Here is a 13,527-nt window from a genome sequence, read left to right as displayed (position 1 = left end):
GTGTTTCTGTCTTATGTTATTCATATGGATTGTGTGACTAAAGTAGAAATGAGTCAGGCTACAAATGGTAGAATCGATTCAACTGGTACAAAGATCCCAAAAAAATTGGGCGTCATTTGAGTGATTCCTATTTTAGAGAACCAATGGGGAATATAATTTTTTAAAATGTTCTAATCTTTAGGGAGTTTTGTAGTCAAGTGGTATGAGGTTTGGGTTATAACACTCCATTAGTAGGAAGTTCGGGTTATTCTAATAAAGGAATAGCAGGTTGTTTGGGGTTATGCTCTTCACATGCGGATGAGGTTATGTTACTAAAGTGATTGGAGGTTTTGTTTCTCATACTCAGTTGGAATGTGGATGATTTCTATTGTTGAAAGAATAACTGGTTAGAATTTTTGACGTGGATAATGTTACTATAGGGTTAAAACAGAGGGATTATATTAATCAATTAGTAGAAGGCTGATTGTGTGACAGGAAGTTAGGGGACTGATCATGTGACCGGAAGTTAGGAAGGCTGATCATGTGACAGGATGTTAAGGATTTTTTACCTATATGGTAGACCATTGAGTTTATTTTATTGAAAGGTAATTTGTCACCTTTCTCATTATTTAAATTAAGCATTGTGCTCGCTGATTGGGCAAGTCATCCATGTCAAGTGTGTATTTTTTTTACTCAAGTGGTAGTATGTTGGGTTATGTTACTCCACTGTTTGTTATTATTGTCCCAAATAGGGATGGGGCCAACCAGAGTTGTCCATGGGCAGAATAGTAACTACATACACTGTATATGCTCTACTGTACTTTACTTATTACATTGTTATATATTTGGTTGATTACAGGTTACTGGAGATGAAAAGCCCTTTAACACAAACCTGTCAATATCCTTAAACATATATATGACAATTCATTTTATTCTCTTGCTTGCTGTCTATCGGCACTTGTTTGAAGCTAAACTTGTAAGTATTGATGTTATGTATAGTATTTATAACTGTTGCAAATGCTGAAAATATATACACAGGATAAAAATAATATATAAAAAAAGAAGAATTAAAAACATATATATATATTATTAACTGTCTTCAGATCACATACCATCCAGCCGCTTCTTTTGAGATGCACGGAAACACATAAACATGCTGCACACTCCAATATGTAGAAGAGCTGATAAATATTATAGTACTTGAAGGGTTCTCTGCTTTGGACAATACGCAAGGTCCCTTGACAATGAGCTGATCACAAAGTGTCTCCATGCTGGGACCTTCCAGCGATCAGCTGTTATTTGTGGGGAAACCTGGCAGTAAGTGTTCAATTTCTCTGCAGCACCACCACAGGAGAAATTAAGTATTACACAGTGTCCAGTATCAAGTTCTCTGTGTAATGCAGGACAGGACAGGTCCTCCAGAGCGAGAGACGGACGCTCTTTATAACTGCTCTCCACTCTGGTGAAGAGATGAGGATACTGAACAGAGGACCCCCCTCTATTATCTCAGAATTGAAATTGGTTTTCTAAACCGGGCAACTCCTTTAAGAAAATTTCCACCTCTATTAAACCCAGTAATCACATAATCGAACCTGTGATCACCAGATTCTTTTTGCATGGCAGACCTACTGGGTGATTGATGTCACTCACCTGTAACTGGGGCTTCTATAGATGTTTTCAATTAGAAACAATTTTAATTTTGTGAACAAACAAATATTATTATAAAAGTTGTATAAAAAAAAAAGTTTTATATATCACAAAAAGTAATACTCAAATTATTTGTGTAGTCCAATAAATTAAAAAAAATATTGGGGCTGTTAGCCACAATGTGCGCAAAAGCTCTAAAAGTGTTTTGTCTTTGACGACCGAAATACTCATTAAGGAGTTAAGTAATAATTTCTAATAATTTTTCATTTCTTAAAGGTGTTAACGCAGGTAACGCTCCTCCTCAGGATCCTGTACATTCTTCTGACCTTAACATCTCTGGGATTTCTTCTAGAAAAGAAGTAAGCATTTTTCTAATTAATCCAATCCTCTCCGTTTCCTTAAAATTTTCTCTTAAAGGAAATGTATTATCAGAGAATGCCATATTATTTAAGGAGACTCTGTCACTGGTTTATTAATGCCCGGTCTCCTAGCTCATCTAATAGGCGCTGTCACACTGATAATTCTAGTGAAAATGGTGTCCCAAAATGTTTAGTATTTTAAAAGTTATGAGATTTGTTTGAAAATATGTAAATGAGTCTATAGTTGACAAATGGGCGTCACCCCTTGCGATTCTCCTGAGGCGGAGCCTCCTCCCAGCCTCTGATGCTGTCCTATCAGCATGAAGCTGCTTCACACAGTGTGAGTGACTGAGGCTGGAGGGAAGGGGAATCACTTCAAATAGCCATATATTGGGCTTTGGACCACCTAGAACAGCGCTTCTGGTGTAATATGAAAGATGAGATTCTAATCTTTCATATGCCAGCAGGATGGCAGCTGTAGCTGTGAAACAACCGGAGGTATCACCAGTTGAAAATACAGTTGGGAATGTAAGCTATATACTATAAGATCACACTTTGTTGCTGGGCAGGGAAGCGGGAGAAGCTGTATGCTGATTGGACAGCGTCATACAGGAAACATTACACCGCCCAGAGTGAAAAGAGTCACCTCCTATTTGGCAACGATAGCCAAATTAGCATATTTAGGAAAATGCACATAACTTTGCAAATAATAAACGTTTTTGAAAACAAATCACACTGTAGTTATCAGCATCATAGCGCCTACTAGATTAGTTAGGTGATACGGAATCAATAAAATAGTGACAGATGCTCTTTAAATCATTATTTGTTTTACTATCCAGATTAAAAAAAATCACAATAGACCAACAATTTATGTTTTCTAATGCTCAGCTTTTCAGTATAGACTGGGAGAGGTTGACAGAGTCATATCATTATCCTTAGAGGGTTGGCAAGTTAATGACAGGACCACTGTATTGCTAGATGCCTAGATAAGGCAGGATAGTAACACTATACAAACAGATAAGGCTTTGTAAGCAGCTCCCCTGATCTTTGGGGGAGAAGTTGTGCTGTATCACTTTCTGGAGACTGTGATAATCTATGAACTTTCTCTGTCAACTGACTCATTGATTCATTGCAGCTGACATAAAGCCCCTTAAACTGGACAATGATCAGGCAATCTAGATATTAAATATTCGTATTTTATATTTATAGACCCAAAGCAGCCATTTTGGAAACTTTCAGATGCTCCGTTTTCCTGTTGCTTCAAAAATATGACTACCTTACGACAGATATTCCCAATTTGACAAATATTTGTGAGGTAAGAAATCAAACTTTCTTTTTTCATTGTTCGATTATGCCGAATGTAAGTGAAAAATATTCAAAAAATTCAGAATTAAATACTTAGATTTTATTTCTTCAATTTAGATTTTTTTTAAATATCATTTTAGATTTTCTATTTTGTCTTTTTATATATATGTTTTTCACAGTGCGTTCATTGTTCCAAACTTGTACATAATTGTCATACTTTGCATCAGTTCGTTGCTCGTAATTTCTTCGTCATCATTTTTCTCCCTTCCTGAGATAAAATATCCCCTTAACAAGGTGCATTAGTCGTGTGTGTGTTTTTTCTGAAGTGTTTGGCTTGCTTTGCCCCATTTCTATTCCCCTATTTATGGCATGTTTATGCCTCTGCTATAGTCTGCTCTTGGTTTCCACTACACAGATCCGCTCCAGAAATCTTACACTTCATAAACTAGTCTGATCTCCACCATCGATTTCTTAGGTGTTCCAGCGCTTACCAGGTATAAGGATAGTGGTTTTCAAGATGGAGTTTGAAGAGGTTTATGAAGTGTCATATGAATGCAGAGCAAGCCATAAAGGGGAAACCAATTGTTTTGAAACGTATGTGGAATAAATTTTGAGTTGCATAGGATATACGGGCCTGTTCTAAGGAATTATTTTCCAACCATTTATAAAAAATAAAAAACACAGGATGCTTTTAAAAAGAAATGCAGGGAAATGAAATGGATAATGTGATGCAAATTTGCTGTATGGTGAAATTAATGTCAGTTTCATTATACATTATACAACTTGTAATAGAATAAGTTGTATTAAAAAAAAACAAAAAAACATTTGATAAACATTAATATATTTATATATACACACACAGACACACACAGTACTGTATATATATATAGATAGATAGACAAATAGATATTAGATATTAGATAGGATATGTGATATGATAGATAGATAGATAGATAGATAGATAGATAGATAGATAGATAGATAGATAGATAGATAGATAGATAGATAGATAGATAGATAGATAGATAGATAGATAGATAGATAGATAGATAGATAGATAGATAGATAGATAGATAATGAGATAGATAGATAGATAGATAGATAGATAGATAGATAGATAGATAGATAGATAGATAGATAGATAGATAGATAGATAGATAGATAGATGATAGATAGATAGATAGATAGATAGATAGATAGATAGATAGATAGATAGATAGATAGATAGATAGATATGAGGATAGATAGATAGATAGATAGATAGATAGATAGATAGATAGATAGATAGATAGATAGATAGATAGATAGATATGAGGATAGATAGATAGATAGATAGATAGATAGATAGATAGATAGATAGATAGATAGATAGATAGATAGATAGATAGATAGATAGATAGATAGATAGATAGATAGATATGAGATAGATAGATAGATAGATATGAGATAGATAGATAGATATGAGATAGATAGATAGATATGAGATAGATAGATAGATAGATAGATAGATAGATAGATAGATAGATAGATAGATAGATAGATAAATAGATAGATAACAGAATCAATACCGTAGTCGACTGCACTGAACGGTGTGAATTTATGTTAATTTGTCACTTAGAGAGTGAGAGGAGGACACCCGGGGAGAGACATGGGGAAGGCAGCGGAGGCGCTAGACATTGTGAGAAGTGCCCTGCAATGTTCTGCAGAAAGACATTTTAAGGCCGTACATGACTTAAGGTGTGGCCTAATTGATGGGTGGAGTCTAAGGCACTAGGCAATCTGAGTTTACCGGCCCCGAGTTATAAATGTGATACTGCTTTAAGGTCAAGAATCTTTAGCTATGCCCAAAACGGTGCCACATGCAAATGCCACCTGAGCATAATATCAAGGCAAAAAAAATAGACAGGTGGCGCACGTTAGGGTTATCTGCTGCCGCAAAGTCATTAATGATTCTACCTATGGAACGATGAGATACATGTTGACAATGTTATAGGAAAAATATGCATCGGTATCTGCAGCTTTATTTCATTTAGGGTTACTAAACGTTTGACAAACTTCTGACATGTCATAGCGACATGTCAGAAGTTTGGATTGGTGGGTGTCCGAGCACTGAGACCCCCACCAATCGCTAGAACGAAGCAGCTGAAGTTCTCGTGTGAGCGCTCAGCCGCTTCGTGTCTGTTCGTTTTTTTCCGGAAAGTCGATGTATCGGAGTACAGGCTCATAGACTTTCTATTGAGTCCGTACACCGATACATTGATTTCCGGAAAAAGCCGAACAGACACGAAGCGGCTGAGCGCTCACACGAGAACTTCAGCGGCTTCGTTCTAGCGATTGGTGGGGGTCTCAGTGCTCGGACACCCACCAATCCAAACTTCTGACATGTCGCTATGACACATCAGAAGTCTGTCAAACAATTAGCTACACTTTAAGATTTGTTAATATTTTATCTAAGAAAAGTAACTCCAGCCATTCCTGTCTCTATCCACAATAAGCTCATTGTGCTGGAGCCATGGGGATGAGCGGGATTTACCATGGAAAGTGTTCGTCTTTGGGAGTTATGAATCTCTTTGGCGTAGCAGAGCGCGATTTCACGCTTTGCTTTGTGACTGACAAGCGATGAACTACAGTATATCTGAAAAGTCGAAGAATAAAGCTTTCTCTATAAACTTCTCATGTCAATGTTTGTTTGTTTTTTAGACTAAATACAATCCAATGATCTCCTTACTGACCCTGGAACCTTTTGTCTTCCATGTATTGTATTTTAAATGCGGGCGTTGTGCTATTATGTATCAATAATATGTTATAGTGTTTACTGAACGTGAGCACCAGTTTATTTTTTAATCTAACTGCTGTAGTTCCAAAATTCTGCACTGATTTATTTCTTAATACATCTTTACAGCGATCGGTGCTCAGTTTTCCTGATACAGAGCACCAAACTACCTGAGAAGGCATAGATAAATAAAATTCTCCCTGCCTGCAGCCACCACTAGGGGGAGCTTACTGAATACTGTGTATACATTTTACTCATAAATACCCCAGTATGTAGTAAGCTTCTAAATAAATAATGATAATGTTTTACATCAAACTATATATATGCTTTAGTTGCAATGTTATTCCTGACCACATGGTGCGCTATTAAAATGCAACATGTCCATGAATAACATGGAACTCAAAGCCTTCTCTTTGAAGGTGTTGTCTGCCCTAATAGAGGGAAATCTCACTGAGGACACCCGTATATTAACCAGCCACTCAGTGTTTCTCTCTTGCTGGTTTGCCTGTCTCGTTTGTACATTTCATGGCTACAGAAATACTAAACCACTGGACACTAGGGACTAAACACTAAACCACTGGACACTATGGACTAAACACTAAACCACTGGACACTAGGGACTAAACACTAAACCACTGGACACTAGGGACTAAACACTAAACCACTGGACACTAGGGACTAAACACTAAACCACTGGACACTAGGGACTAAACACTAAACCACTGGACACTAGGGACTAAACACTAAACCACTGGACACTAGGGACTAAACACTAAACCACTGGACACTAGAGACTAAACACTAAACCACTGGACACTAGGGACTAAACACTAAAGCACTGGACACTAGGGACTAAACACTAAACCACTGGACACTAGGGACTAAACACTAAACCACTGGACACAAGGTACTAAACACTAAACCACTGGACACCAGGGACTAAACACTAAAACACTGGACATAAAGGACTAAACTCTATACCACTAGACACCAGGGACTAAAGGCTTTCACAACTGAATACCATGTACTCAACACTAAACCACTAGCAATCATGAACAGAAACACTAAATCACTGAACAACAGGAACTAAAACACTAAACCACTAGATACCAGGGACCGTATCACTAAACTACTAGTTTCCAGGGACTGTAGCACTAAACTATTGGATATAAGGGAATATATAACTATACTACTGGATATCGGGGACTGAAACGCTAATAATTGCCATGGACAGAAATGCAGAACACCAGGAACTGTAGCACTAAACCACTGGCTACGAGGGAATGTAGCACTAAACTATTGGATATAAGGGACTATACAACTAAAATACTGGATACCAGGAACTGAAGCACTAAACCACACAGAACTGCTGAACACCAGGTACAGAAGAACTAAATCACTGAATACCAGGGACCGTAGCACTAAATCACTGAATACCAGGGACCGTAGCACTAAATCACTGAATACCAGGGACCGTAGCACTAAATCACTTGTTACCAGGGACTGTAGCAGTAAACTATTGGATATAAAGGACTAGATAACTAAACTACTGGATACCAAGGACTGAACACTAAACAACTAAATGCCATGTAGCAGTAAACTACTGGATATCATGGGCTATAGAACTAATCCACTAGACACCAGGGACTGTAGAAAAAAACCAGTGGATATCAGGGGCTGAAGCACTAAAAACGGAATACTATGGACTAAAGAACTGAATGACCGGATACCAGGGACAGAGGCACTAAACTATTAAGATTAAGAAACCACTAGACATCAGGGATCCGAGACTAAACCTCTGGACACTGGTGAATAAAGCACTAAACCACTGGACCCTAGGGACTGGTGCAGCAGACCACTGGACCCTAGGGACTGGTGCAGTAGACCACTGGACGCCAAATATTAAAGCCCCATACCACTGGAGACAGGGTGCTGTGCTATCTACCCTCTAGACCAGTGATGGAAGGACTAAGAAACTGGACATCGGGGACTAGGGCTGTTAAGCATTGGACACTCGATACATTTGAAGACTGTTGTCACTTTATAAAACAGCAAATTGTTACACATGTTGTGCACAGACAGGGGTAGCAGAGATGAGTTTGTCATTCAACTGTTCCTTTTGAGCACGATGATAACCCGCAGCGTTTCAATATCTTAGTAGGTTTATGGAGAACCGCAGACAAGTTATCATATACTGCATCACTATAAGTTTTGTCCCTTAATAAACTCAGCTCTGCTTCATAGACCAGCACAGCTCTGCTGGTTTAAAGTATTCTTAATGTGTGGCTTACTAATGAGAGGTTCGGTTTTATGGTCATGTCTAAAAAAAAATGTGCAAACCACTTGGAAGAGTCTTGAAGTTCATCTGCTAATTAATCGCATATGGAGAACTCAGTAACCGCGCTCTGCTGGTTCGATGTGTTCGATAATACGGCCGCGCGGAATACAAATGCCTCATTACTTTTTAAGACGCCGACTCATCTTGACTTCTGCACTTACTACACACTTTACTGCAGTCAATTTCACACCTTTTTGGTCTGACATTAAGAAACATTAAGAACGTACTCCAAAGTCCTGAACATTATTTTAGCTTATCACATAATACACATATAATAGACTAGAGGAACCCTCAGGGGAAAACCTGATACATTATGTTATGTTTATTGCCGGGCATTAAAAAAACACCAAAAAGAGAATCTCTGTGTCATGCTTCGCCCCCTCAGGTTCTGCACTAAGCATAATACTGTATTAGATAGATGGATAGATGGATGGATGGATGGATGGATGGATGGATAGATAGATAGATAGATAGATAGATAGATAGATAGATAGATAGATAGATAGATGATAGATAGATAGATAGATAGATAGATAGATAGATAGATAGATAGATAGATAGATAGATAGATAGATAGATAGATAGATAGATAGATATGAGATAGATAGATATGAGATAGATAGATAGATAGATAGATAGATAGATAGATAGATAGATAGATAGATAGATAGATAGATATGAGATAGATAGATAGATAGATAGATAGATAGATAGATAGATAGATAGATAGATAGATAGATAGATAGATAGATATGAGATAGATAGATATGAGATAGATAGATAGATAGATATTAGATAGATAGATAGATATTAGATAGATAGATAGATATGAGATAGATAGATATGAGATAGATAGATAGATAGATAGATAGATAGATAGATAGATAGATAGATAGATAGATAGATAGATAGAGCACACTGTGAACACTAATGCCACCTAAACCACTAAATATAAATAAATTTGCATTACTGCTGAATCTACTTGCAATAATGAGGTCCTTAACACACATTTTGATCGAATTTTGTGAGCCCACCTGCCATGACAAGGCGTCCTCTAATAAGGAGGGTCCCTACGCTGCTCATACACCCAGTTTTGAGACTAAAGGCCCTTTTACACGGGGCGATTATCGGGCAGATAATTAGTTCATAGAACACTCGTTGCCAATAATTGCCTTGTGTAAACAGAGCAGCGATCAGCAGGTGAACGAGCAAACGCTCAATCATCTGCTGATCGTATCGTTTTAAAAAAGTAAAATATTATCGTTGTCGTCAGCACATCTTCTGTGTAAACAGGGAGACGCGCTGCTGACATGATAATAATGGATGGTGACGAGCGATCAGAGTAACGACCGCTCGTCCCCATCCATAGCTCCGTGTGACAGGAGCAAATGAGCACCAATCAACGATGTCTCGTTGATCGACGCTCGCTGCACCGGACAATTATCGTCCGATGTAATAGGGGCATCAGCCTACATATTTCTGGGGATGGTAGGAACCAGCATTAAACTTTTAAGTTTAATAGTTAAACTTGCATTAATTAAAATCCCCAGGGCAGAATGGGAGGAGTGCAAGATCAAAAAATCAACAATTTGATTAAAATGTGCGCTAAGAACCTCCCTATTGTAAGTAGATTTAGCTTTAGTGCATATTTATTTATATTTAGTGGCTTAGATGGCATTAGTGTCGCAGGGTGCGGTCACCATTTTTTGTCTGCTGTATATTTGCAGTCACAGGTGTTCTTGCACCTGTATACATGTTTTGTTTCATTTTGTTGGAATGCGCTGTTCAAACTTTTGTGTTGTTTATGTGATCCATATATGAGAGGTTAGTGACTGCCTCCATTTTTTGATCTTGCCCTCCTCCCATTCTGCCCTGGGTGATTTTAATTAGTTTAATGCTGGTTCCTACCATCCCCAGATATGTATATGTAGCCTTAGTCCCAGTTCTGGGTGTATGTGCAGCGTTGGTTCCCACCTCATAGAGGTCGCCTTGTCGTGGCAGGTGGGCTCACACAATTTGATCAAAATGTGCGCTAAGAACCTCCCTATTGTAAGTAGATTTAGCAGTAATGCATATTTATTTATATTTAGTGGCATTAGTGTTCGCAGTGTGCTGTCACCATTTTCTTGTGTGATAGATAGATAGATAGATAGATAGATAGATAGATAGATAGAAAGATAGATAGATAGATAGATAGATAGATAGATAGATAGATAGATAGATAGATAGATAGATAGATAGATAGATAGATAGATAGATAGATAGATAGATAGATAGATAGATAGATAAATATAAAATAGATAGATAGATAGAAATTTCTAATGTCTTTTTTCACTTATAGATATAAAATAGATCGATAGATAGATAACATTATAATTGGTTATTGCAAGTGACAAATTCATCTCTGCTACATCTGTATATATATACACACACACACACACACACACACACACACACACACACACACACACAATATGCCTCATACAGTATTCTCCCGTCCCCTCAATGAGATCCATTATAGAATAAATCTATCCATTTCACTAGGAAGTGACAGGACTCGGCCTGCACTGATAGGTGGCTCTGACTACACGTGTAGTCAGGGATGGGTGGCTCCAGATGCGTTATCCAATTAACTGTAACATTGCAATGCATATCTGGCAACCCACCTAAACTTCACAGATCCCCCTCCCCTCCTGACACTGCACCTTAGGTAAATCTGCTCATTATCCCCTTCCTGCCTCCTGATGGTGATGGCTGAACACAGACTCTGGAATCCATTAGACATCTCTGCCACTGATGTGATTTGCACGTGAAAGGAGAAACATGAGACTTTGCAAAAAACACCCGGCAGCTGCGGTTTCAGGTGGCGAAATGAAATTCTTTGGTCAGGCCAAGTGTGAAAGGGAATGCCCTACGTAAAACCGCTTGGATTTGGATGAGCATTTAAAGTGTCCTCTCTGTGGGGTGGAGGCAGCCATGATGGGAGCCGAACCGGAGTCGTTTATTCATTCTCCAGGAACTATCGACAAGACCGAGGCACGAGATCCATCATCGTAAACACCTGAAAAGTTCTAGCCGGTGCGGTAATAAAACTTTAGCAATCAATATCGGGTTAGCAAATCCAGAATATATTATACATTCGACTGCGGAGGTCTGCCGTTGAGATTACATTATACTGGACCACGCATTTTGTTTTTTTGGTACAATACTTCATAATTAATAGTTAAAATGGCTCAAAGAGTTTCTTCAATTCATCTGAAGCTAAAAACGAATCAACTTTGCAAAATAGTTTGGATTACAAATCAATGACCATTTTTGGGTGTACAGCTCCTTTCTGGACTTATGTCTCCATGGTAACAGACTACAAATAAACCATGTGTAGTCTGATCCTGCAGTCATACTCTTTTTACATCTGTCCTGCTTCTACCTCCTACCGTTTTGTGTATACAGCTCTTATTCAGACCTATGTGTCTGCAGACTATGTTGACAATGCCCCCTTTTCTTGATAACCTCAACACAGTAGAAGAGGGAACAGATCTCTTGGGATCAGTAGAGTCCTAGCTGCTGGACCCCAATCAATCACACTTTTATGACATATCTCATTGACAAGTCATAAAAGTTACTCACTAGTACACCCCTTTTATTTTCTGTATACATTTATCTTTGCTGGTTGACTGGGTGACCATAGATGGTTCTCCAAAGCATCCAAAATGGCTGACTTCTATTGCTACAACTTCCTGTCTACTGTTATGGGGAGCATACGGCCCTGTTCACACAGAGGTTTTTTTTTCAGGCAGAAAAATCTGAAGGAATTTTGAGGCAGCTTTTGACCGGCCTTCAATTTCTTACCGCAATTTTCACGGCGTTTGTCACCTGCTTTCTCTTGCGACCATTAATTTCAGGTCAGAGCAGGAAACGTGGGAAAAAGAGCTTGCCGCTGTTTTTTAGTACGCGTGGCTAAGAGCTGCTGTGAAAAAAATACACCTCCGCCTCCCATTAAAAATCAACGGGAGGTGGTTTCGGACGTTTTTTGGCACTGTTTCCAGCGCGGTGTCAAAATCAGCTGCAGAAAACCTGACACAGGGTCTGTCTGCGGCAAAAACTGCTGTTCTAACACGTAAAATAGATTAATGATTAGGAGAACAAGAACATTCATGAGCTCTTGGGTAAACAGCACTATAAGGCCGGAATCAATCGAGCGTTGCGCATCTCGTCTGAGGTGCATCCGTGCTCTGCGCTGCAGGACGCGTTATCACGCATACCCCATAGACTAGAGTCTATGGAGGGATGCGTGAAGCGTGAAAAAATAGGACATGTCCTATTTTCTCATGGACCTTTCATACAGTCCACTGAAACAACGGCCGTGTGAACGGCCACATTGAATTATATAGGTCCGTGTTACGGCCATTGTTTCAACAGCTGCCACATGGACGTATCACACGTTCGTGTGAATTAGGCCTAAATGATGGGCTTCCCGTCTATTTTAATGCACCAGCTTCCGGCAGGACTAATAATAACTTCTTCTGGCTTCCATTGACCAGAGAATTCACTCTATTTTGCAGTATAAACGGATTCACGGATTCAAAACCCTAAGGACTTTAAGGGGTTCTCCACTTTTTGAAATCACCTATTTAAAAAAAAAAAAATCTCCTGACAATAAGATGATCACAGGATGTCCTGCTGCTGGGACCCCAGTGATCAGCTGTAATCTGCAGGAAAACCTGTCAGATAGTGTTCTACTGTCCCTACAGCGCCACCACGGGAAAACGAGAGCATTACACAGTTCCCATTGAAATCTGTGAGCTAGCAATGTAATGCAAAGACATGTCGGGTCCTCCAAAGAGAAACTCTTTGTATCTGCTCTCCATTGGGGGACCCCCTCTATTAACTCAGAATTCCCTAATAGGGTATATGAAAATGGGTTATCTAAACCAGGCAACCCTTTTAAGGCCCAAAACTGGGAGTTACACTATTGGTCACATCTGGGACCATTGTTACGTGTGATTGCAGTATGGTCTGTATATAGGGTCAGCAGGACACTGTATAGTATACTAACACCTATTGTATCATGTGACCGCACTGTCAGAACTAATTGGTAGTTATGTGTACACGCTGCGAGCGTTGAT

The 13,527-nt window shown here is 38.8% G+C and overlaps 1 protein-coding gene across 2 annotated transcripts in view; it reads left to right on the top strand.

Annotated features, from left to right (window-relative positions):
• AGMO (alkylglycerol monooxygenase) overlaps positions 1–13,527 on the top strand; it is a 191,295-nt gene that overhangs the window by 117,702 nt on the left and 60,066 nt on the right. For both annotated transcript variants that reach the window (XM_075828773.1, XM_075828774.1), the window contains exons 11-13: positions 839–955; positions 1,903–1,985; positions 3,195–3,300. In XM_075828773.1, the coding sequence (XP_075684888.1) occupies positions 839–955; positions 1,903–1,985; positions 3,195–3,300 (306 nt within the window). The remainder of the gene's footprint in view (positions 1–838; positions 956–1,902; positions 1,986–3,194; positions 3,301–13,527) is intronic.

This window comes from Rhinoderma darwinii, chromosome 5 (assembly GCF_050947455.1).
Source record: "Rhinoderma darwinii isolate aRhiDar2 chromosome 5, aRhiDar2.hap1, whole genome shotgun sequence".
Lineage (NCBI taxonomy): Eukaryota > Metazoa > Chordata > Amphibia > Anura > Rhinodermatidae > Rhinoderma > Rhinoderma darwinii.
Note: the sequence above shows the minus strand (reverse complement) of the source record. Positions and strands in the feature narration are given on the sequence as shown.